The 24,261-nt window shown below is 46.9% G+C and overlaps 1 protein-coding gene across 1 annotated transcript in view; it reads left to right on the top strand.

Annotated features, from left to right (window-relative positions):
* Positions 1–662: 662 nt before the first annotated feature.
* The window catches only part of Slc28a3 (solute carrier family 28 (sodium-coupled nucleoside transporter), member 3), a 57,571-nt gene continuing 33,972 nt past the window's right edge, over positions 663–24,261 (top strand). Inside the window, exons 1-2 of the mRNA NM_022317.3 lie at positions 663–843; positions 23,269–23,358. Coding sequence (NP_071712.3) covers positions 733–843; positions 23,269–23,358 — 201 coding nt within the window. The 5' untranslated portion in view covers positions 663–732. The remainder of the gene's footprint in view (positions 844–23,268; positions 23,359–24,261) is intronic.

Raw genomic sequence — 24,261 nt, 5'->3', positions numbered from 1 at the left:
AAGAAGGAGAAGAAGAAGAAGAACAAGAAGAAGAAGGAGGAGGAGGAGGAGGAGGAGGAGGAGGAGGAGGAGGAGGAGGAGGAGGAAGAGGAAGAGGAAGAGTGAGGAGGAGGAGGAGTGAGGAGAACAAGACGAAGAAGGAGCTATACAGTGAGTGTGTGGTTCATTTAAAATACTAAGAAGTATACATAAGGGAGTGAACAGTCTCCTTCCACGCGTGGCCAGCCCATCTCTGCAATTCTGTTCTTGGGGTTTGGAGATCCTCGGGGTAAAGTGGGGGGGGGGGCAGTGAAAAGCTCTGCAGGCCAGACCTGCACCTGATTCTCATCCTTTTATTGTCTTTCCCCGTATCTCAAGTTTCCCCAGGCGGAATACGAAGTCATGCATACTGTATCTTCCACATGTCTGGCGTAGATGCAGCAACACCTGCCTAGCCCCCAACACCGTCCACAGGAAGTAGGCGATTTTGCAAAGGACTACAGAGAAAACGGCGGGTTCCCGTTTGTGATGAGAAATCTATGCTGAGCATCCCTGGAAAGAGGAATGGGGTGGGCGTGCTCAAAAAGAGGCCTCACCCCGCCCTTCTGCCCGCCCCTCCTGCTCCACCTCAACCAGGTTCCAGCCCAAGTCATTTAAAAGGTTATTGGAAAGGTTTCCAAACTGAGGTAGCAGCAGGTGGCCCTCTGACATAGCAGAGGTGGTGCTTGCTCTCTCTCTGTCTCTGAGCAGAGGATGTCCAGGGCAGACCCGGGAAAGAATTCCGAGCCCAGTGAGAGCAAGATGAGCCTGGAGCTGAGGCCAACAGCCCCCAGCGACCTGGGCCGCAGCAATGAAGCCTTTCAGGTGAGCAGGGCTAAAGGGGACCAAATAACCCGCTGTTGTGAGAGAAGTAAGGAGAGTAGTTAAGAGAGCCTAGCAGAGCCGTGGGCTCCCTGCGGTGCAGCAAGAATGTTAATTCTTTTATGGGTACGCTTTAAGCCCTTTTTTTTTTCTTCCAACTTGGACTCGTCTGGGTTGGTAAACCTGAAAAGTCTCTTTCAAAGTCTAGTCTTGATCTGGACTGCCCTCCTCACTCCGGAAACAAGCTGCCTTCCTCTCCCTTCCTTGCCCCTGGACTCACAAACAAGTTTCAGGATTTATCCTCAGGTTCCTTCTCCAAGACCTGGGCAGGGGAGAGCAGGCACCTCAGCCCAGGTGGAATGGAGCCAGGATGGCCTACTTATGCAAAGCATATCGTCAGCCACGACTGCCTAGTATCGGGGCTGGGTGCCACAGGTGGCCCGTGAGGGAGGCCGGTCCCTGAGCTGTAATACCCCGCCTGCCAGGAACCTGGATTTGAGTTGCTCCTTATTTGACATGCAACACGAGAGTTTTGAAAAGACAGGGAAGGCTCAGTTACCCTTGGGTTTCCTGGGCACTTAATGGGCAGAACATAATTTTTAAATAATAACACAAGTGGCAGGCAAAAGTGCCTGCATAAACCTCGTCTCCTCCCCCACTACTGGCCTTTAGTCACAACGGTGCCCAGCCCATAGTTTATAGGTATAAGGAAATTAAACTGATAAAAGACAAGTTGATGGGAAGGGGGTGGGGGAGCGTGTAATCTCTACCAGCGTTTTAAATTTCACATGCATTGTGTCTCAGAAAAAAAAGAGGCAGCGTGTCCACAGGAGTCAACTCCAGGGCATATACACGGTACCGTTTATGTGTAGTGTGCACAGTACCGTTTATGTGTAGTGTGGAGAGCCAAGAGAGCCAAGACAAGAGGCTGGGGCTTTAGGGTCCCAATAAATGAATGCAAAATGATTAGAATGTTTGGAGAGTTAGTAGAAGTCAAGGGTCATTGTCTCCAGGTTTATTTGTGCAGACTTGTCTCGGAACCGTGCCTGCTGACACCTCTTCCCTGAGTGCAGGATGGAAGGGAAATCTGTGGGCTTCATTAGGAAGACCAGGAGGGTGGAGGCTGCTTTCGCTTCAATGTCTTCAGCTCAACACATTCTAATGTGACACTGGCCTACTTGGAATCTGACGTAGCCTGACTCCCCTCATAAGCATGAGGAAGGGAGGGAGCACCTCAGACTTGAGAGCTGCCATTCAGAAGAGAGCCAGGGTTGGTGTAGGAGACAGTCAAAGTGAACAGTCAAAGTGGAAGTGGTTTAGGGGCGAAGGGGATCTGAGGAGGTCTTTGTCACCCAGCAACTGGCCGCACAGACAGAATGTGCAGTCGGGATTCCATTTATTTAAACCCTGTTGCTCTATCCCAGCAGGACATAGCCAGGTTTCGGTGTTCTTAGCTGGTAAGCCAAGTCCAGCCGTCTACCACTGCCCAGACACCATCCTGGCAAACAGAGTTCAAGCTACTCTTTCTTGTTTTACCAGAGCTTTGTAAACTTGAATTTATTGGGCAGACTCATTAGGTGCCCCCCTTACTATGACGGCCCGCACTAAGAGGGAATGGGGGTCGGTTCAAGGAGACAGCCATAGCTTCTGCCCTCAAGAAACAGAGCAGGGCAGTAATCCACAGGAAGATACAGCAGAAAATGATGATCACTGTGGAGTTGGAGCTGAACCCACTGGGGAGCCATGAGGGTACCGTGGTGTAGTGAGACTTCAGGTGGGGCTGCCTGCTGAGCAGAGGAGGGGTCAGTGGAGCAAGAGAGGCAGTAGGCTTCATAGGCTTAGGGGTATAAGAGAGAGTGACGTGCCTGCAGTGGGGGTGGGGCAGGCGTGCAGGGTGAGGAGGAGAGTGGTGCCCCCCCCCACACAATGTGAACCATATGAGCTAATGTGCTTAAGAGGAAGTCTGCATTGCCAGGTTATCACAGGTGCTTCTCATGACCTTGTTGAAGGATGAGTGTGTGTGGAGACCGGGAATGAGCTACTTGCTCCAGGGTGAAGAGTCAGGGTGGGGACAGGGTGTAAGAGACGGTCCCTCGGAACTTCTGGTTTTCCTCTGTTAGATAGGATCAGAATGCTCTCTATGTCAGGGCTGTTGAGAAAATCCACTGTGTGAATCTCCCACTCTGTAAAGAAGTGTGTATAGGACACACATACGTGCTCTTGAGGTGCAGTAGCCTTGGCTACAGAAAGTGAAGTTTTCTAATCCAGGATGTCAGCTTGGAAGACACTCCTCTTGTCTAGCAAGGACATCCAAGAGAAAGGCTGGCACAAGGTAAGGAGTAAGTTCCTCTTGAAGCCAGTTGGTTGGGATTCCAAGTGTCTCCATCAAGTGTAATTACACCAGCGAGGCTTAAAGAATGAGGAAGATAGAGAGGACTGGGAGAAGGAAGCAGAGAGAGTGACCCACCAAGAACACTGAGCAGAGTCAGGCAGGATCGGGAATGGGAGACAACCACAGCATCAACCAAAGCCAAAAAGCAGAGAAGTGGGGAGGACAAGACACCACAGTCCTCGCCGGCCCACAGAGCTGATCACAGGCTAACCCTGTCCTGCTTGCGGTTATCCTTAACCTCCAGCTATGAATACCATATAGCATCTGTGTTGCTTTTAAACCTTACAGCCAAAAGCACAAAACGCATCCTTCGCCTTTCTTCAAACGTACAGAATTAGGCAGAATGAAGATGAAGTCTTCGTGCCGGCCTCCATAGCAGTCCTAAGATTTAGCTGTGATGTTAGGGGTGACTCTTCAGTTCCCCGCAGTTGCTTCAACATAAGGTTTCTGTCCCGTACATATTAATGTGAATGGATGTGGTGTTATCAGGTTGGGGATTTTCTTGGAGTTTCTAAAACCCATGTAGGATTGGGCACACTCATACACCCTCCTGGAACACCAGAAATAGCTTACTCTAGGTTGGGCATAGCAGTGGAGTCTCTGGGGCATTGAAACATAGCTGTGCTGTTTGTGGTTGCTGCCCTGGTGTTTTGTTTTGTTTTGAGGCATGGTCTCATGTAGCCCAGGCTAGCTTCGGACTCTCCATGTACTTGAAGATGCTGGGATGAGGGGTGTGGAGGTCACCATGCTTGAATTAAACGATGCGGGGTCAATGATAGGACTTCATGCATGCAGAACAAGCACACCACCAAGTCCAGATACTTTCAACGTCCACTAATAATGCCAAACTGGCTTCCTACATGTTCATGCTAATTTAGACCCATCAGAAGGGTGTGAGGTCTTGTTTTTCCTGTCCAGCTTCATCAGTTTTCAGATGACTTTGTAAGTTCAGCCAGTCTAGTGAGTGTGGACCAACACATTTCCACAATTATCAATCAACACAGATCACTGGCCAGTTTTTTATGTTGTTGTTATTGTTGTTTGTTAGGCAATTTTGTTGTGGTGCAAAAATCCTCTTTCCACAGACCTACACAGTATAGACCAGGCTCTGGACTCACTCAAGTGAGGTGCGATGAGCAAGTACAAATGCCAGTTGCTAGTGTAGACAGCCTCCCTTTGTGAGTTGAAAGATCTAACCCTAACAGCAGAAAGTGCAGTCGAGGGGCTAGAGAGATGGCTTAGCAGAAAAGATGGCTCCTGCCAAGCCTGGTGACAGTGACTGAGTTCCATCCATGGTAGAAGAAAAGGAACTCTAGCTAGATGTCCTCTGTCCTACACAGGTGACCCTCAGATCCTATGATTTCTCTGAAGTCAGCTGAGCTAGGTGTGGCTGTACCTGTCCACAGTCCCACACTCAGAGGCTGAGGCAGGAGAATCATTGAGTTTGAGGCCATCCTGGGCTACATGGACAGCCCTACGGTTCAATGGTTGAAGGCTTGCCTGACACACACAAGGGACAGAGTTCCATGCCCAGCACCTCAGACAATGCCAAAACACAAACAAAATGTTGGGTGGGACCCACTTAGGCAAGGCTTGGAGCAGGACCAGAGTCGGGTAATTCACCTTGAGTCTGCACACAGAGCACGGGCTGAGTGACTCAGTGCATGGGCTGGGGACCCAGCCAGGCAGGTTTAGAAAGCCTGCTCAGCAGAGATCACACTGGAGAGGTCACAGAAGTCCTGTCAGGGATGAGGGCTGCTGAAAGGCTGGTATAGATGAGTTCACGGTTGGGTGGAATCCCAGAGATTGGGCAGGAGGGGCATCACCCTAAGGGGTCTCATGCAGGCTCCTCAGGGGGTTGGGTTCTCAAAGCTCAGGACAAGCTCCATTGGAGCTGCCTTTCCATAAAATGCAGGGCAGGATAGTGATTTGCTTTTGTTGTTTGTTTGGTTTGGGTTGGGTTGGTTTGTTTGTTTGTTTGTTTGTTTCACTTTGTTTGCTTGTTTCTTTGTCTTTCCGAGGTTGGGGTTTCTCTCTGTAGCCCTGGCTGTCCTTCTAGACCTCAATTTGTAGACCAGGCTGGCCTCTACAACATGTCAGCCTGTTCCCTCTCACCTTCCTCTCCAGCTATTTAGTTATTTGGGTAAAGAAAGGTTTTTTGTTTGTTTGTTTGTTTGTTTGTTTGTTTAAGTGTCTGCTGATGGCTAAAGTGGGCATGAGTGTGCCTACTCTAACTTACATCTGGGCAGAAAGAGCCCATGGGACTAAAACCAGAGTCACATCCATGACGCCCTCAGGAAGAGCTCTCAGGCTTAGTCCTTGGTTCAAACACTCCTGAAGTGATTCCTTCAGAGGCGAGCCTCCTGCTCCTTAGGGATTAATTAGGCCCTGAGAACACAAAGCAGGCTCCACTGGTCACCACTTCCCTAGGCACAATGCTTCTATGTCCTGCCATCGCCCGCACTTACATTTCTAAGTTAGGTACCTCTTTTTTCCCTTCATATTTATATTTCTTTGTCAGACTATTAGACAGCTGCCGATTTTGATCTTTTGAACATGCCACCGTTTGGTTTCATTGCTGTACTCTGTTGTTCTAGCTTCTGTCTCACATGCCTTCGTTCCGCTCTTGGATTCCTCTGCTTGTGAGTCACCCAGGACCTTGCACGTGTTAGAAAGCGTAAGGCATCACCGGCAGACTCCAGCCCTCACCCTCCTAAGCATCCTTTGTCCATCCAATTCAGTTCTTTTCCTAGAAAGGCTAGGTCATTGGTTAAAGATCTTTTTATGACTTATTTTATGTGTATGCTTGCATGCATGTCTGGGTACCACACACATACCTGCTGTGCTCTGAGACCAGGAGAGAATGTCAGACTCCCTCGAATTGTAGTTGCCATGTGGGTACTGGGAGTCAAACCTGGTCCTCTGGAAGAGCAGACAGTGCTCTTCGACTGCCGAGCCATCTCTCCAGGCCATGATTTAAGATCTTTTTTTCCTTGTGATGCAAGCAACTCTGAATTTCCTTCTAGCCACTACTTTGTCTTTGTCTTATAAGTTGTATGTATTTGCTTTAAATTTCTTTTAAAACAGTGTCTTACTGAGTGTTGCTATTGCTATGATAAAACATCACGGACAGAAGTAAGTTGGGGAGGGCTTGTTTGGCTTACACTTCCACATCACCGTTCATCATCAGAAGGAAATCTGAACAGAACCTCAACCTGTGCAGGAACCTGGCGGCAGGAGCTGCTGCAGAGGCCGTGGAAGGGTGCTGCTCACTTGCTTCTTTCTCATGCCTTGCTCAGCCAGCCTGCTTTCTGATAGAACCTGGGACCACTAGCCCAGGGGTGACCCCACCCACAATGGGCTGGGCCCTCCCACATCAATCACTAATTAAGAAAACGTCCTACAAGCTTACCAAAGCCTTTTTTTTTTTTTTTTTTTTGAGGAATCTTGTCAATTGAGGCCCTTTCCCCTCCAGTGGCTCTAGCTTGGCCAAGTTAACATAAATCTAGCCAGAGCAGATAGGGTGTCACTATGTAGCTCTGAGGGGTCTGAAACTCATGATGTGAATTAAACTGGCCTTGAACTCAGAAACCCACCTGCCTCCACCTCTAAATACTGGAACTAAAGGATGTGTTATCATGGCCAGCCATAGATTTTTAGATAGTTCCCTCTCCCTACCCCCTTTTTTGAGACAAGGTCTCATGTAGCCCAAGCTGGCTTTGAATTTGCTATGCAGCTGAGGGTGGCTTTGAACCTCCTGTCTCAGCCCCATTCCTGAATCCTGCCCCATGCTGGAATTTCTGGTGTGGTGGCCACACCCGGTTTATGTGATGTTGACACTGGAAGCCAGGGCTAAGGACTACTAAGAAAACTCTACCACCTGATCTATATGCCCCCTCTCTGTCAATATTCTCTAGTTAAGAGTCCAGGCTTTTGAAAAGCTTGATTTCCTTCAGCTTTCTGAACACATTTAAAATAGATACTATAGTGTATTTGCCGACTAAGTCTGACATCGAGTCCTTCTGGGCTTTTCTGCCCTCCACTCCTTTCCCTGATATGAGCTATCACATCATCTATCTGTGTGTCTCAAAAGTTTTTATTTAAAATTGAGCTTTCTAAAATACAATGTGGCAGTTTCTAAAAATTAGTTTCGCACTTGTCTTTAGGGTTTTGTTTATTTTGTTTTTGTCTTTGAGACAGGGGCTTCCTTTGTGACTCTGGCAGGCCTTGAACCTGCAATGAACTTATTTCCGCCTCCTGGGCATTCTGTTGTTACTGGTTTTCATGACTTAACTAAATAATTTCTTTGTAATCAGTTTTCCTGGTCACGTGCTATGTGTGATAGTCCCAGGATTTCTGAGGCTCTTGGAAGCCTGTGGACTGGAAGAGCATTTGCCTGGTGCTCAGTCCTAAAATCCTGGTTTCAGTTCACAAAGGAGGAGAAGAGGGGGAGGAGTGCCCCACCACCACCACACACACACACACACACACACACACACACACACACACACACCACACACACACACACACACACCTACCTTTCAAAGTTCTTTTTGGACAGTTCATTCTCAGGAGCCATTAATAAACTTAGGGACAGATTAAATAGTGGCACTTTTCTGGGGGAACACCCTCCATGGCTGCTTGACTGGCACCTTTCTTTGTGGCTGAGGGACTGTTTTCACAAGACTGTCCTGTGTCTTAACTGACTCTCTCCAAGGCAAGATTTCAGGGAGTCTCTCTCTCTCTCTTTTTTTTTTTTTTTTTTTTTTTTTTTTTTTTTTTTTTGGTTTTTCGAGACAAGGTTTCTCTGTGTAGCCCTGACTATCCTGGAACTCACTTTGTAGACCTGGCTGGCCTCGAACTCAGAAATCTGCCTGCCTCTGCTTCCCAAGTTCTGGGATTAAAGGCGTGCACCACCACGCCCAGCTAAACTGGGGAATTTGGTGACACAGGATTTAGCAAGCAGATTGTACAGAAGCACACAGCAGACAGATCTTCTTGTCAGAATGTCTCAAGATATCTTGGGATTGCCTGGCAGAAACCCTTATCAGGGTAGAATACATCCAAGGTGTGAATCAAACTCCACAAGGCAGGGGCCATGTCAAATCCCAGAAACCGTTAAAGCGCCTTCAACCTAAATTGTGCAGCAAACAGAAAAGAACGTATCCTGACCTTATAACAAAGTTGATTTTCCCCTTTAAGATGGAGGCAGGCTGGCCCATCCCATGGATGCTAGGAAGGGAACTCCAGGCCTCTACAATAACTGTTCTTGCTCTCACAGAGCCACTCTCCAGCCCTCAAACCTGTGGTTTTGTTTTACTTTGCTTCTGAGAGTCAAAACTGTTTAACTTAAAGTGTGACCTACAAATTCAGCAGAAGTTATTGAGCCCTGACTCTGTGCCAGCCATTAGACCGGGAGCCACAAACAGAAGGCCACTGTTCGACTGTCATCAACAATGACAAATTAGTACCACTCAGTGTGTGCAAAATCTGTTCCTGGCATAGAAGGGGCCCTCACCTTGCCTGGGAAATCAGGGAGTCACTTTCCACCTGTGCCAAGTGAACATTTTATATACACTTTAATTCTTTCTTTTTTAAAGATTTATGTATTTATTTATTTATTTATTTATTACATGTAAGTACACTGTAGCTGTCTCCAGACACACCAGAAGAGGGCATCAGATCTCATTACAGATGGTTGTGAGCCACCATGTGGTTGCTGGGAAATTGAACTCAGGACCTTTGGAAGAACAGTCAGTGCTCTTAACCACTGAGCCATCTCACCAGCCCCACTTTAATCTTTTATTCAATCCACAAACTGTACTGAGCAACCATCCCAGGCTAGACAGAAGGAAAACACTGAGCTCAGGATGCTACTGCCCGAGCTAATTTCTATGTCGTGTTTTATGAAGAAGAATCAGCGCTGGAATGGGAAGGAGCAAGAAACCGGACGTGGACAGAAAGGCAGATTGACAGCGATACAACCCATGTCTGCAGACGTATCTCAGGGCAGCCTGCTCACGACAAGATCCTGGCCCCACAATTCTAAAATCCGTGAAATAATTAAAATTGGGCTTCTGTACTCCGTGCACTCAAGAACATTCGAGAATAGACTAGCAAGCCTGGGGATAGTTAGATCTGAAGTAATGGTATGAATTCTCCAGGAAGTATGGTCAGAAAGCAGCTTGCTAATGTGAGGGAAGCTCTTCATGCCACAAGAGAGTGTCAGCCACAGCCCCCAAAAGGACCAAGATGGGCAAATCTGTGATGTGTTAGCCTTACCTTTCCACCTTTGGGAGACTAGCAAAGTGAAGTTGTGACCCAGTAGCCCCCCACCCCAACTTCCTTCAGTGTCCCCCTCTTTCGGCTTTGTCATTTTAGAGTTTTGTGAGCTTCACAACACTTCAAAGGTTTCTCTGTGTGGCCTGGCTTTCCTAGAACTAGCTCTGTAAACCAGACTGGCCTTGAACTCGGAGATCTGCCTCTGTTTCCCAGATGCTCCCCACCCCCACCCACCCCCACACCCTGCCAGACTTAAAGGCTTGCACCACCACACCCAGCTTAAACATTTCTTTTCTAATTAAAGTAACCCAAATTCAGAGTTACTATCAGATCTGATTGTGTCAGGAACACTTGAGAAGAGCAAGTTAGGGAACCCCGGCCTTGTTAGTAAGGCCAGGAAGCTTTGAAAGGAAAAACTCTCACCAAGTCCCTGGCCTGTGCAGGTAGAGCAAAGGAGACAACGGAGGGGGTGCTTGGTGAACTGTAACAGGTCCAGAGGGAAGAACGGGAGCCGCCAAATATGCCACTTCCTCTTGGCCCACGGGGTCATTTCCTGGGCCATTCCCCAGCAAAGCACAGGCCCTCCTGTCAGAGAGGAGGAAGACAGATCTGGGAGAGCAAAGCCAGGGCAGCCCAGGGGGCAGGGAAGCCTGCTTTCAGCGCCCCAGGTACTGACTGTACTCAGTGTGGCAGAGACCTTGGCTGGATATGACAAGTGGCCTCTTGCCAATGGGAAGACAGTGATAAACGTCTGGAACAGGAGGTACCGCAGATGAGAAAGAGAAAAGCTACACTCTAAGTGAGGCAGGAAAAGCAGAGGTTACGCAGGCAGACTTGAGTCAGGATATGTGGCTCTGTACCCTACACACACACACATGCAAGAGTGCGCACGCACACGCACACACACACACACACACACACACACACACAGATACACACACTCCCAAGACGCATATACACAGATGTACACAGACAAATAAGCATTCACACACACATACACATGTACACAAATACACACACGCACACACGCACACACGCACGCACACACACACACACACACACACACACATACACACCACTGACAGTTTCCCAACTTCTCTACTTGATTCTCATCCAAATGAACTCTCAGCCGTTATGAGCAGGAACCACCAGAGGAAGAGGACCAGGGTCACACTAACCCCCAATGCTGCTGGCCTCTGATGCACACTGATATGCACATCCACACAAGCAGACCCACACACAAACGCAATTAAAAATAAAAATAAACTCTTAAAGAAAAATAGGTGAGGGCTGGAGGATGGCTCGGTGCTTAAGAGCACTTGCTGCTCTTTGCAGGAGATGTGTGTTCAGTTGTCAGCACCCACATGGTAACTCACATCCATCGGTCCACTTCCGGGGTATCTGATGCCCTCCTCTGACCTCTGCAGACACCAGGCACACACATGGTGCACAAACATACATGCATGCAAAGTACTCATACGTAACATAAAATTAGTTTTTTAAAAAGTAATTTTAAAAGTTTTTTTTTTAAATAGGTCAATGAATGCCCCACATCATAGTCCCATAAAGAACCAAAAACCCCAAAGCTGGAGCCCCTGGGGCAATGGAGGCCCCGCCCCTTGCAACGGTGCTCCTAGGCAGTGGGTGGAAAGCGCAGACCTCAGCAGTGATCTCACACCACTTGGTACGTGCTGTTTGGGCTCAGAAGAAAGCAGGTCAGAAGTCTGAGTATGAAGTCACGCACCTCTTGTATCAAACACTGGGGTCTGCTGATGTGAGGCCCGGAAAGACGCTGTCCCAGCACCACCACCCGCCCACGTGACTCCCGGCAATACTGATCTTTGGGACCAGGCTCTTACAAACTCTCTACCACTAAGATCTGTCCTTAGCCTTTCCCTTTTTATGTGAAACCAGACCTTAGTGAGGTAGGCGCCCGTGCAGGCCTGAATGTGCAAATCCTTCTGCCCCAGCCTTCTGAGTAACTGGCACTACCCAGGGAGAGGGAACCCTGGCTGAAATCCTCCATCCGATTAGCTTGTGGCCGTGTTTGTGGGGCATTTTCTTTACTGAAGCCCCCTTTTCCCAGGTGTATCAAGTTGACATCTGAAGCAAACTATGGCACGCTCCTTTCTACCTCTTTATTATTTAGACAAATGTTTTCCTTAAAATTTTTTCTGGTATGTAAGTGTATTGCATGTGTTTCTGTTTAGTCCGTATCTATTTAATCAGCAGCCCTTTTATGTGTAAGGACTTGATGGCCAAGTTAATTTAGAAACCCCTCACAGATGTAATTTGAGCTCAGTTTCACTGGACATGCATTGCAGGTTGGCCTCAACTTATGTGTTTGTTATTTGTTTTGGAAAGAGGAGGGAAGGAGAATAGGGAGAGAGAGGAGAGACAGAGACAGACAGACAGACAGACAGACAGAGACAAAGAAACTCTCGCTATGTAGCCCTAGCTGGTCTTGAACTGACTACATAGACAAATCTGGCCTCAAACCAAATTATGATAATTGTAATTGTTAATCACCACAACCTTAATTTGCATGGTTTATGGCCTGTTCCAAGAGGAAGTCACAGGCTCAGAGCATCAGTGATGACTGCCACTGTCCCTTGGCACCACCTGTACCTACACACACTTCACCCACAGTGTCTTTTTTTTTTAAAGATTTGTTTACTTATTATATGAAGGTGCACTGTTGCTGTCTTCAGACATCCCAGAAGAGGGCGTCAGATCTCATTACAGATGGTAGTGAGCCACCATGTGGTTGCTCAGGATTTGAACTCAGGACCTTTGGAAGGACAGTCATTGCTCTTAACCGCTGAGCCATCTCTCCAGCCCCCACCCACAAAGTCTTATTCCCGTCTCTCACTGGGGCAACTCACTAAGGCATTGTGCAGGCAATGCATACCTGGAGCCCCAGCACCTGGGAGGCAGAGATTGGGGAATGGTGCGTTTGTTACAGGAGATTTTTCGGGTCTAGCCTGGACTCTGCCAGGCCCAACAAGTTAGATTCAGCCACCTGTCCCCAGTGCCCCAGTCAAAGATAAATGGTGATAAGCAGAGAAAGGAGACTTATTGGAGAGAGGAAAGAACCTGTCAACTTCAAGGCCATCCATAGGAGGTGTAGGTATTCGTAAGCAAAGGGTGAGGGTTGTGTAATTAAGCACTGCTGGCCAAGATAAGGTCCCACCCATAACTCACCCTTGACCTTCCGTGTGTCTGCTCTAGTCAGTCAAGCGTGACGATCTGCCATCTGAACTGTGTGAAATCTCTTCCTGCTCTGGCTAGCTTGGGGCTTCTCTGGCTAGCTTGGGGCTTCCCTGTCCCCAGCATGAGATTCCTGGAATATTTTACATTCTGTTAGATAGTCTGACAGCCAAAGTGTCTCTCTTTAAGATATCTTCTCTACTGAATGTCAAAACCCTGGGCTATGGTATAAGACTGTTTCGAAAGAAAGAAAGAAAGAAAGAGAGAGAGAGAGAGAGAGAGAGAGAGAGAGAGAGAAGGAAGGAAGGAAGGAAGGAAGGAAGGAGAGAGCGAGAGAGAAGGAAGGAAGGAAGGAAGGAAGGAAGGAAGGAAGGAAGGAAGGAAGGAAGGAAAGAAAGAAAGAAAGAAAGAAAGAAAGAAAGAAAGAAAGAAAGAAAGAAAGAAAGGAGAGAGAACGACAGGATTAAACAACATTGAGCGTTCCTAATCTCAAACATTATCAGGAGCCTTTAAAGGGAAAAGACTTCTCACCATGACTGGGTGAGGCAGACCAAAAGGACAACTGCAAACAAGAAAACCCACTGTAGTCGCTCAGAAGTCGCTCACTCCTTTACTTTCGCTTGCCCGGACATCTGGTGGTTTGTTGGTGCCTGTTTCACATAATAAACAAGTTATATTTTTGAAATTATAGATACAGCCAAGTTCATTCAAAGTAGCCTATGACATGGCATCTTGAAGTTGGGGGTATAGCTCACTGGCAGGGCACTTGTGTCACAAGTGCAATGCCCTGGGTTTGATCCCAGCACCATGAGGAAAGGGGGAAGGAAGATGTGAACTGGCACCTTGAGTGTCTTGATAGCTGCCATCGAAACAATAGTTAAGCAATCAGCTATCTAATTTACGGTGCCAGAACTCCCCGGCCACAGGAACCTTATACACCATTCCTTCACCCATCCACAGGTGCCTCTCCCACCGGTGCACAGTTATTGGTTGTTGGAGGATGAATGGGGACGCTTAGGAGGGAATTCAGGATACTTCTGGAACATTCAGGGCTGAGGAGAACAGCCCTTCAGCACAGCAAGAGGAAGACGGCAGTCTGAATCCAGGAGGAACTTGAACTGTGATAGCCCTCGGGTGGACAGGGGACCAGGGCAAGGACATTTTAAAGAAGACTCCGGCCTTGTGTGACAAAAGCTGGATTTAGGGACATAGGAAACATTGAAACTCAGGCGTGTAGGGAGTAAATCTAAGACAAGGAAGCAGAGCAAAGAAAAGGTTGGCTTCTTCGGTGAGGAAAGGTGCCTACCTGTGAATTCTTGGCCCCAGGATAAGAAGAATTAATAACAGCGCAAATATTGAAAATATTGAAGGTGCACAGGAGGAAGACTGTAAGCCCATTTCCTGCTATACCAAAACAACTGAGATTGGGTTAAAATAATAAAGTAACAGGGAGCGGGCTAAAGGGGAAAGAAATTCCTCACAGTTCTGGAGGTGGGAAATTCGTCCTGGGCTTCTGTGACGGGGTAGGGGAGAGAGCAAGAGAGCGCCCCTCAGAGTTATGATTGTGCTTGTTGGGGTTGTGTCCACTTGACATCAACGAGAGTCACCTGGGAAGAGACACTCTTTGCTGAGGAGTCAGGCTGCCCTGCAGGCAAGCCTGTGGGGCATTTCCCTTCACTAATGACTGAAGTCAGAGGGCCCAGTGCACTGTAGTGAGCACTGTCCCTGGGCAGGTGGACTAAGTAGGCTGAGCAAGCCACAACAAGCAAGCATTGATCTTCTGTGGTCTCTGCATCAGTTCTTGCAGTGAGATTCAGCTTCCGCCTCCCTCCATGATGGACTGCGATCAGGACATATAAGCCAAGTTCCTTTCCTCCCCAAGTTGCTTTCAGTGTTTTATCACAGTGACAGGGAGCAAATGATAATAATTACCAAGCCACTGTCTCAGTAAAGAACCCACTCTGGCAATAAATAAGGACATAATCCATTTATTACTGGAGCCCTGATTATCTCCCAAAGGTCCCAGCTCTCAACTCTTTTCATTGAGGAGTAAGTTTCCAGCACACGAACTCTGAGGCACACATTCAGACTACAACAAACCTGGGGCACATGTTCAGACCACGGAAAAGAGGTTCAGCAGTTACACGTGGAGAATCACACTGTGGCTTGCCTATCGGGGAAAAAGGCCTGGCCACACACTTGCTCTCAGAATCAGGGGCTTGGTGCTTATAGTCTTCTCTGGTCCTCTCCTTTCAGAATGCATCTTAGAAGTTCTCATGGGAATATCTTCCTTTACATCAAACAAGGCAGGCTAAATCATACTGGAAACTAGAATCAGGCAGAAATGATCATGTACGGTCCAACACAAATTATGGACGCAAAAGTCAACCAACCTTAAAAGAATGGGCACGCCAGGCAAGGCAATGCCTACTGTTGTCTCAGCACTTGAGAGAAGGAGGCAGGGGACTGTTGTCATGAGCACACTATGTAAGAAACAGACTAATGTTTTTGTCTCTTTCTGTAACATCAGACTTTATAGAATAACAATGAATCTACAAGGTAAGGTGTTCAGGCAACACTTTGCCACACAATGCCACTTTTCTTGGCAACCCTGCTGTGCTGGCTAGTCTATGTCAACTTGACACAAACAAGAGTCATTCAAGAGGAGGAAGCCTCAGTTGAGAAACTGCCTCCATAAGACTGAGCCGTAGGCCATTTTCTTAGTTAGTGATTGATGGGTCTAAGCCAAGCCTATTGTGAGTGGAGTCACACCTGGGCTGGTGGTTCTGGGTTCCATAAGAAAGCAGGTTGAGCAAACCATGAGGGCAAACTATCGAGCAGCACCCCTCCGTGGCCTCTGTGTCAGCCGCTGACCTCAGGTTCCTGCCCTGCTTGAATTCTTCTCCTGATGTGGAAGTGTGAACCAAATAACCCTTAACTCCCTAGGTTGTTTTCGGTCATGGTGTTTCAGCACAGCAATAGTAACTCTTACTACAACACCTGCTAAGGTGAATCTTGGTTCTTTTATTTATTAATTTTTAAAAATTTTTCAAGACAAGGTCTCACCATATAGCCCTGACTGACCTGAAACTCATTATATAGATCTGAATGGCCTAAGAAGGCACCTGTTTCTGCCTCCTAAGAACTGGGATTAAAAATGTGTGCCACCAGGGCTAGCTATGTTTTAAATTTTTATCCCTATGTATTATGTGTGTTTGTGTAAGCCTATGCCACATGAGTGCAGGTGCCCACAGAGGCCAGAAGAGGACATCAGGCCCCATAGAGCTTGAGTTACTTACTGGTGGTTGTGAGCCACTGTGTGATTGCTTGGAATGGGAGTTGGGGCATCTTCAAGAGCAACAGCACTCTGAACCGCTGACCCTCTCTGCCATGATTCATACCTAAGATTTGGTGTTGTTTGGTTTTGGTTTTTGGTTGGTTGCTTGGTTTGTTTTTTGTGGTTTTGGTTGGTTGGTTGGTTGGTTGGTTGGTTGGTTGATTTATGAAGCTCTGACTGTCCTGGAACTCACTATATAGACTAAGCTGGCCTCTACCTGTTTTTGCTTCCTGAATCCTGGCATTAAAGGCATGTGTCACCATGCCCAGCAATTAAGTTGTATTAATGTGTGAAGTTTCCATTATAAATTTTCCTGTTTATAAATGTACATGTGAACCAAAAAGCTCACTTGTTTGCTTTTTTTTAAAAACTGATTTATTGTAAAATTATGGTTCTATGTTCTCAACATATTAACTTGGAAAAAATGTAGTCCTTACCTTATCTCAGTATGTTCTAACAACATGCCAGATTTAAAATATAAGATGGTTATTTATAAACCAATATCATATTCCTCTCTGAAAATATTTCTTTTAAGTTTTTAAAATCTATTTTTATTTCGAGTGCATGAGTGTTTTTTGCCTGCATGTATGTGTACCAGTTGCATGTAGTAGCTGAGGAATCTAGAAAAAGGCTGGAACCCATGTTACAGACATCCATGAGCCATCATGTGGGTCCTGGGGCCTGGCTTAAGTCTTCTGCATGAGCGCTTAACTGCTCTTAACTGCTGAGCCATTTCTAGCACTTATTTTAATTCTTGAAGCAGAAGCAGCAGGCTAACATGAACATATGAACCTGTAGATAAAATCCTCAAGGCTTGCTGTATGCGTCCTTAAGTTTTAAAACGACTCATTTATACACTAATTAAATGAAAGAGAATTAAATATATCCTTAACACCCAGTAAAAGTTGCAAATCATTTGCTAATGGGCATTATTCAATGCATTATATGGCAATAGCGACAGCAAGTTTTAAGGTAATAGGAAAGAGGGCTTCCTGTATCCATCAACAAGCAGAGGTATGACATTTGTGTGTGCTTTAGACATAACTGAACGCAATACATTCTCCTTGTGTGTCTCCTCTTTGTCCAAAGTGGTATCTCATGCATAATTCTATATTGCTTAGGATATTAATACAGCACTCATGCATGAGTTTCTGTGCGAAGATTTATTTGGGTTTGAAATTATAGTCTGAGTGTCACAGACAGCAGCAGCAAAGCCATCGGTACAGATCTTTTATTTCTGAAAGTTAAAAACTCTTGTTGTGCCAGACGTGGTGGCACACGCCTTTAATCCCAGCACTCAGGAGGCAGAGGCAGGGGGATTTCTGAGTTCGAGGCCAACCTGGTCTACAGAGTGAGTTCCAGAACAGCCAGGGCTACACAGAGAAAACCTGTCTCAAAACAAACAAACAAACAAAAAACCTCTTGTTGCTCCCTAACCAATGTGACCAATATACATTTGCCAATTTAAAAATAACAATAGTGATCAGCTAGTTATGTTTTGCTTTTCCTTGTTGAAGTGGAATGCCTCTTAATTTATACCTACCCTATTCTACTGTCTGAATCTTGGTTATTGTCTTTTATAATTGTCCTATATTAAAAGGAAGGGAGGGAGGGAGGGAGGGAGACAGAGGGGGGGAGAAAGGGAAAGAAAGAAAGAAAGAAAGAAAGAAAGAAAGAAAGAAAGAAAGAGAGAAAGAAAGAAAGAAAGAAACTAAGAAAGAAAAAGAGAGAGGAAGGAAGGAAGGAAGGAGGAAAGAAAGAAGGAAAGAGGGAAAGAAAGACAATTTAGTGGTCTACGCAGTGAGTGGATGGGGGATTCTGCATCCGTACGACTTTAGCCTCCAGCCTCATCCAGACAACATCTAAGAAGCAGTCAGAGGAGAGGGCTTTGGCTATTTCTTCCCAGAAAGAACAAGGCAAGACACTTAATACCAGGATAATCAGCGAGGACAGATTTCCCTCTGTAATTAGCTTCAGTTTCTCCAGAGATGAGTGGGCCTTCTGAGGAAGAATGAGGTAACAGGGAGAGGTTCCGGCCCAGTCAGAGGTGTGGACATTGCAAAAAGCAGGAAAGGGTAGGAGTATTTGCTAACCCGCAGTTACTTAAGCCAGGCTCCTCCTCTGGCCAAGGGGACTTGGCTGCCTTCCCCCAAGGCTCTGGGCGGAGAAGCTTTCTCTCCACCTCTAGGGGGCAGTGAAAGGGTTTACTAGAGTTAAGTTAGCTCTAACTGCTCTGAAGAGTTCAGGAGTCAGCCTCTTCTGCGCTCTCAGCTCTTAGAAGTCACGTTAGTGGTGGTTGAGTCTCTTCCTGTGGGAGAATGTGCGGAGAGACTACCGTTCCTCATAGGTCGAGAGAAAGGTCAAAGGCTTACAGGGTCTGGCCTTTGTCGTTAACCGCTTCCACTTGCTGGAAACCTCACTACCGCCCATACGTGTGCATGCCTGCAACCATCACGACTAACCTTGCCCTACTCGGTCAGTCTGGAGTTCCTTTTGGGTTCACAAGCGTGACTGATTTCTCCGTAGTCACCAGAAAAGCAACAGCACGCCTCAGTTCAACAAGTGGGTTGTTTGGGGTCTTTTTTTTTTTTTTTCCCTAGAGTCCCAAGATATCTTTTACACTAATTCCTGTCACTATGATAGAATACACTGACAAAAGTGTTTGGGCCTGTTGGTGGCATACGCCTTTAATCCCAACAGGGAGGTGGAGGCTGAGTTCAAGGCCAGTCTGCTCTACACGTTCAGTTCTAGAGCAGTCAGAGCTACATAGAGACTCCTGTCTCAAACAAAACAAAACAAAACAAAACAAAACAAAACAAACAAAAAACCAAAAAACGGGGGCTGGAGAGATGGCTCAGTGGTTAAGAACAGTGCCTGCTTTTCCAGAGGTCCTGAGTTCAATTCCCAGTAATCACAAGGTGGCTCATAGACATCTGTAATGGGATCTGATGCCTTCTTCTGGTGTGTCTGAAAACAACTAAAGTATATTCACACATATAAAATAATTTTTTTATTTTTTATTTTAGGGTTTTTTTGTTTGTTTGGTTGGTTTTTTTTGTTTGTTTGTTTGTTTTTGTTTGTTTGTTTGTTTGGTTGGTTGGTTTTTCGAGACAGGGTTTCTCAGTGTAGCCCTGGCTGTCCTGGAGCTCACTTTGTAGACCAGGCTGGCCTCGAACTCAGAAATCTGCCTGCCTCTGCCTCCCAAGTGCTGAGATTAAAGGCGTGCACCACCACTGCCTGGCATAAAATAAAATCTTAAACAAACAAACAAACAAACAAAAATTCAGCAGTTTAGGAAAGAAAGGACTTAACCCTGGAACTCCCAGTGGGAGAGACATCAAGGCAGCAAGGGCTCGAAGCACGTGGTCACGTGATCACATGGCACCCATAATCAGGAACTTGAATGCTGGTCAGAGTCTCGCTTCTTCCTCTCCTGCTGTTCAGGGAGCCTTGTTGCTCTCTCTCTTACTGTGGGTCTTCCCACCTCAGCTAACCTGACCAACATCACCTTCACCTGTGTGCCTGGAAGCTCGTCTCCTAGGCAGTGCCAGCTGCCAAGCTGCTATCACAAGAGGGCTTGGTTAGGTTTCTTTGTTTTCTTGCAGTTACCACATTCTGCAGCACTTGTTTGTATTCGTTTCCCGTGGCAGTGGCGTTTGGAATAGCTCAGACGGGTGGAAGGGAGAGACAAACACAGACAAGCAAACCAGCCCTCAAAAGGGAAGAGGACATTTATTCTGGAGCCAAGTACGAGTGGCCACAGCCTAGGAACAGAGATTTAGGTTACCCCAAACAGTTTCGTGAAGTTTTTAGAGTAGCAAAGCAGACAATGGTAAACCAGCACACGTTTCAAATACGTCGTCGGAGTGTTCCAGCAAGGTGATTAGTGAGGCAGTTGGATTAGCTTTTTTCAGGACCACAGTTAGTATATGACATTCTCATCTTACGTTGGGAATTGAACCCAGTTCTCTGCAAGAACAGCCAGTGTTCTTAAGCACTGAGCCATCTCTTTGGCTCCCAGATCCTATTCTTCTGACCAAAGATAGGAGCTTCCCTGAGATCTCCATCTTTATACATTTTGTACATGAAAGCTGGAACCCAAAGCTTTCATGGTGAGGGCGCAGTCTACTAAGGCCAGGCTAGCTGCCTAGTGGAGCTGGGGAGGCAGGGTCACCTCAGCTGCTGTCCCAACAGCTCGGGTGGAGTGGAACCCCAAAGTGGACGCTGCACAGCAACACGCTGGTGTAGGAAGCCATGACGTTCATGTTAATATAACTAGGACTTATGACTTATGGGAAAAAGCAACCCTGTTAGAGAAACCTTGAAATAGACAGCTAAGCAGACAGTCCACACCTGCTTCTTGTTTAAGAATCTAAACGATAACAATGTTACTCAGCACAGGGCTGGAGCCTCGGCTCCTGGACACCTAGGTCTCTTCCACTAGTCTTCCGTACTATAGTATGGACAGCTCCAGAGGCAAACCCAAGACTTCCCAATGTGCAACTAAGGTGAAGGGGCTCCTATGCTCACGAATTTGTCCACTTAAAATTGTTCCTTAAGGGGCTAAAAAGATGGCTCAGAGGTTAAGAGAGCTGGGTGCTCCCGCAGAGGAACCATTGGGTTCTGAGCACCTCCAGTTCCGTGGATCTGGTGCCCTCTTCTGGCCTCCATGGAAACTACGGATGTGTGTGTGTGTGAAGCACTCACACCTAAAATAAAATAATAAACAAATAAATAGATTTTTGAGATAGGATTTAGCTATGTAGCCCTGGCTGTCCTGGAACTTACTTTGTAGACTAGGCTGGCCTTGAACTCACAGAGATCCACCTGTCTCTGCCTCCCGGCTGGGATTAAACATGTAAGGCAACACACCTGGAAAACTTCTTAAATAACTATTTCTTAATTTATAGATTCATTAAGCAGGGGATGGGAAGGGAAGACTTCAGCATAAGCTATTTTTGTTTTGTTTGTTTTTTGCTTTTTTGGTTTTTTGTTTTTCGAGACAGGGTTTCTCTGCAGCCCCGGCTGTCCTGGAACTCACTCTGTAGACCAGGCTGGTCTCGAACTCAGGAATCCGTCTGCCTCTGCCTCCTGAGTGCTGAGATTAAAGGCTAGCATGAGCTTGAGAAAAGCACAGCTCACTACACTCCCAGGGACCAAGAAGAAAGGATTCCCACAATGTATTAACTTTCCCCGACCTCAGTGTTTTATTTTTAACTGCTAATAGTGTATATACACTCTATCAGAAATATGTTTTAACATCTTTTAAAGTTTTATTCATTTTATGCATATGAGTGGTTTAGGCCCCTGCTTCATTGCTTAGAAACATACACGTGGTTCCCACGACTCCCCCACTGAGCCGGCGTACTTCGAGGTTTTGCCCTGAGGACAGGCATTCTTATAGGTGTTAGGTACAGAGGCGTCAGTAATCTGCTTAATAAATAGAACGAAATGTTGGCTAATGGGTGGTTATTAGCTTCTTTTACAGACCCACAGTTCCAATTTACAGAGAAAGAGAAAAGCTGGCTGTTTACCACCCACCCACCTACACCCACAATAACTCCTTTTTCTGTTTCAAATCCTCGATGATTTTCTTCCTGGAAATACAACGACCAAGCTGTAAACCACTGGACAGAGCAATCGAGAACACAAGGGAAACACACCCAGGGTTCCTCTGTGCGCGTGCAGAACAGGGAGCACTCCACCCCCAAATACAACAGCACTCTCCATGTTCATTGACTTAAAACCCCCATTCTCAATTCCTTCAGCAAAGATCTCAGGTGCTGCCAGCAGGGGGCATCAGAAGGCTGCAGCCTACAAAAGAGAGAAAATGAAGCTGGCTCCACCAGTGAGAAAACCCCAGGGTTCTGCAGAGAGCCAGAAAGAGCACACTGCTGTGTGAATAGACGCCTGAAGTTCAGGGTGGTACGACCTGCCGAGGCGCGCGTGTGTAATTAGAGACCCTGGTTTATTCACTCATGTAATCCAGCATCCCAGGCCCTGTTGTTTTCAATTTAGCGTTAAGGAAAGTGTAAGAACTCATGAACACAGGAGAGAAGTAGAGTTCCCAGGGCTACACGTCTCTGCCCTCTTTCCGTTCTCTGTATAAACATACATTTCCTCCCACTACCAGGAATTCTGGGGAGACCCATCAGAGGTGCCACATGTTACAGGGAGATTGCGGTGCCCTCTTGTGGTTTTAATCTCCTTGCAAGAATTTCAAGATGGGAGTGGCAATGCTCAATCCAGGACTCAGGACTCAGGAGACAGAGGCTGTCAGATATCTGTTAGTTCAAGGCCAGCCGGGACCACATAGTGAGTCCAGGCTTCAAAATAACAGAGGAGGAGGAGGAGGCAGGGGCAGGAAAAGGGAGGAGGAAGACAGAAAAGGAGAGAAAGAAAGGAAAGAGGGAGGGAGGGAGGAAGAGACAGAGAGAGAGAGACAGAGAGAGAGAGAGAGAGAAGGAGGGAGGGAGGAAGGGAGGGAGGGAGGGAGACTTAAGAACAGACCCATAAGGATGATTTTATTAGAGTTTAAGATTAAAACTCCATGAGAGCCAACTGTAAATCTCGGTCTACTGGAAGAGAGAGACGCAGCCATGACAACTTCGCAGGAGCAGCATGTGGGCAAGCAGCCACTCTGCCAGAAGGGAACTTCTGAGAAAGCGGGAAGTGTTAGGGAAATCATGGGCAGAAGCACAAAAAAGAGGGAAAGAAAAAGCAAGGTTTTGCTTCTCAAATTTATTCAGATTTAGGAAGCTGCGGCGTGATGCTGGGGCTCTGTATGCGCCCGCGCTAGGGCCAGGAATTCTGGGGTTGACGAGTATGCTATCTCATTAAAGGGATAATTATTTCTTCTATCGATTGAGCATGGTTTAAAGGTCGATCTGCCTTCCTGAGGGGTGACTGACCTGCCCAGCTGAAACATTAGGACCCCAACCTGGTAAAGGCCGTGCATCAGGGCCTAAGGTGGGAAGCTGCAGTCCTTCCTCAACGTGCAGCACATTGGTCGGTCCCATCAGAGCAAAACAAAGCAAGGTTCATCCTTTTTCCTTGGGCCCATCCTTTTTCCCTGGCACTTCCTTGAACCGGGTGCCTCATCTAAACACGGAGTCTGGCTTCTGCCACTCTTCAGGACTCCCCCCGGAAAGGGAAGGACCCTTGTGTTGGGCTCTGACACGGTGTTTTTCACTCTGCTTTTTCCTAGGATGAAGACCTTGAACGGCAGAACACTCCAGGAAACAGCACAGTCAGGAACAGAGTTGTACAAAGCGGGGAACAAGGACACGCCAAACAGGTAGGGCAGGTGTGGAGGATGATCAAGGACCTGTTACCATGGAGAAAACTGCACTGCCTGTGAGTGTGGTTAGTGTGTCTAGGGCAGAGCCAGAAAGAAAACACGCGCACCCTAACAATGAGACTTCACTTTTGCAGACCAGCCACAGACTTCCCCAAAAAGGGAAGCCATCTCAAGGCAAAAGGCCTAGGCAAGCATGGACCCTCAGCTTTGTAGCCCCAGTTACTAAGAGGCAGAGACAGGAGTCAGGTCTAGCCTGGTGTGAGACTTCCTGTCAAATACAAAAAGCACCGGTATGCTAAGGGAGGGAGGCAAGAGAGGCAAGAGAGGTGCCTCTCCCTTGGTTCCATCGAACCTAAATCCTTAGCTTGCACAGGTCTTGGGGGCTTTTGATGGTGGTGGTGGAGAGTTTTGTTTTTTTTTTAATTGTTTGTTTGGAAGGAACAGGGTCTCATGTGACCCAAGTTCACATCATATTCAATATGCGGCAGAGGATGGCCTCGAACTCCTGATGCCCTGGCTTCAGCATCCCAAGTGGTGGGATTACAGACGTGGACCACCATGTCTGGCAAGGAGCTCCATGCTGCTTCATTTGTATCCTAGATTTAGGCGGAATTCCTTCCACTGCTGGAAAAAACAAAGCAAGTAATTGCTCATGTGGATCATCCTCTTGAAAAGCAGTCCTAAAGAGTACCTAAAACTAGGAAAATTATTGCAGCAAAAACCGGAAGATGAAAGTTGGGGTGAAGTAGGAGAAATTTGCTATACCTTGGAGCATGGCCCGTGTTTATGCAGACACAGTCTCGTGCTATCCATGTTGGATTACACTGTTCATCTTGCTTTACTGTTTATCTCATTTGATATATTGTGCAGTGTTTGTGCAACGGGTGTCCTCTGGCAACC

The sequence above is a fragment of the Mus musculus genome, chromosome 13, assembly GCF_000001635.26.
Source record: "Mus musculus strain C57BL/6J chromosome 13, GRCm38.p6 C57BL/6J".
In the NCBI taxonomy this organism is placed as follows: Eukaryota; Metazoa; Chordata; class Mammalia; order Rodentia; family Muridae; genus Mus; species Mus musculus.
The sequence above is the reverse complement of the archived record's forward strand: the minus strand, read 5'-3'. Positions and strand labels throughout refer to the sequence as shown.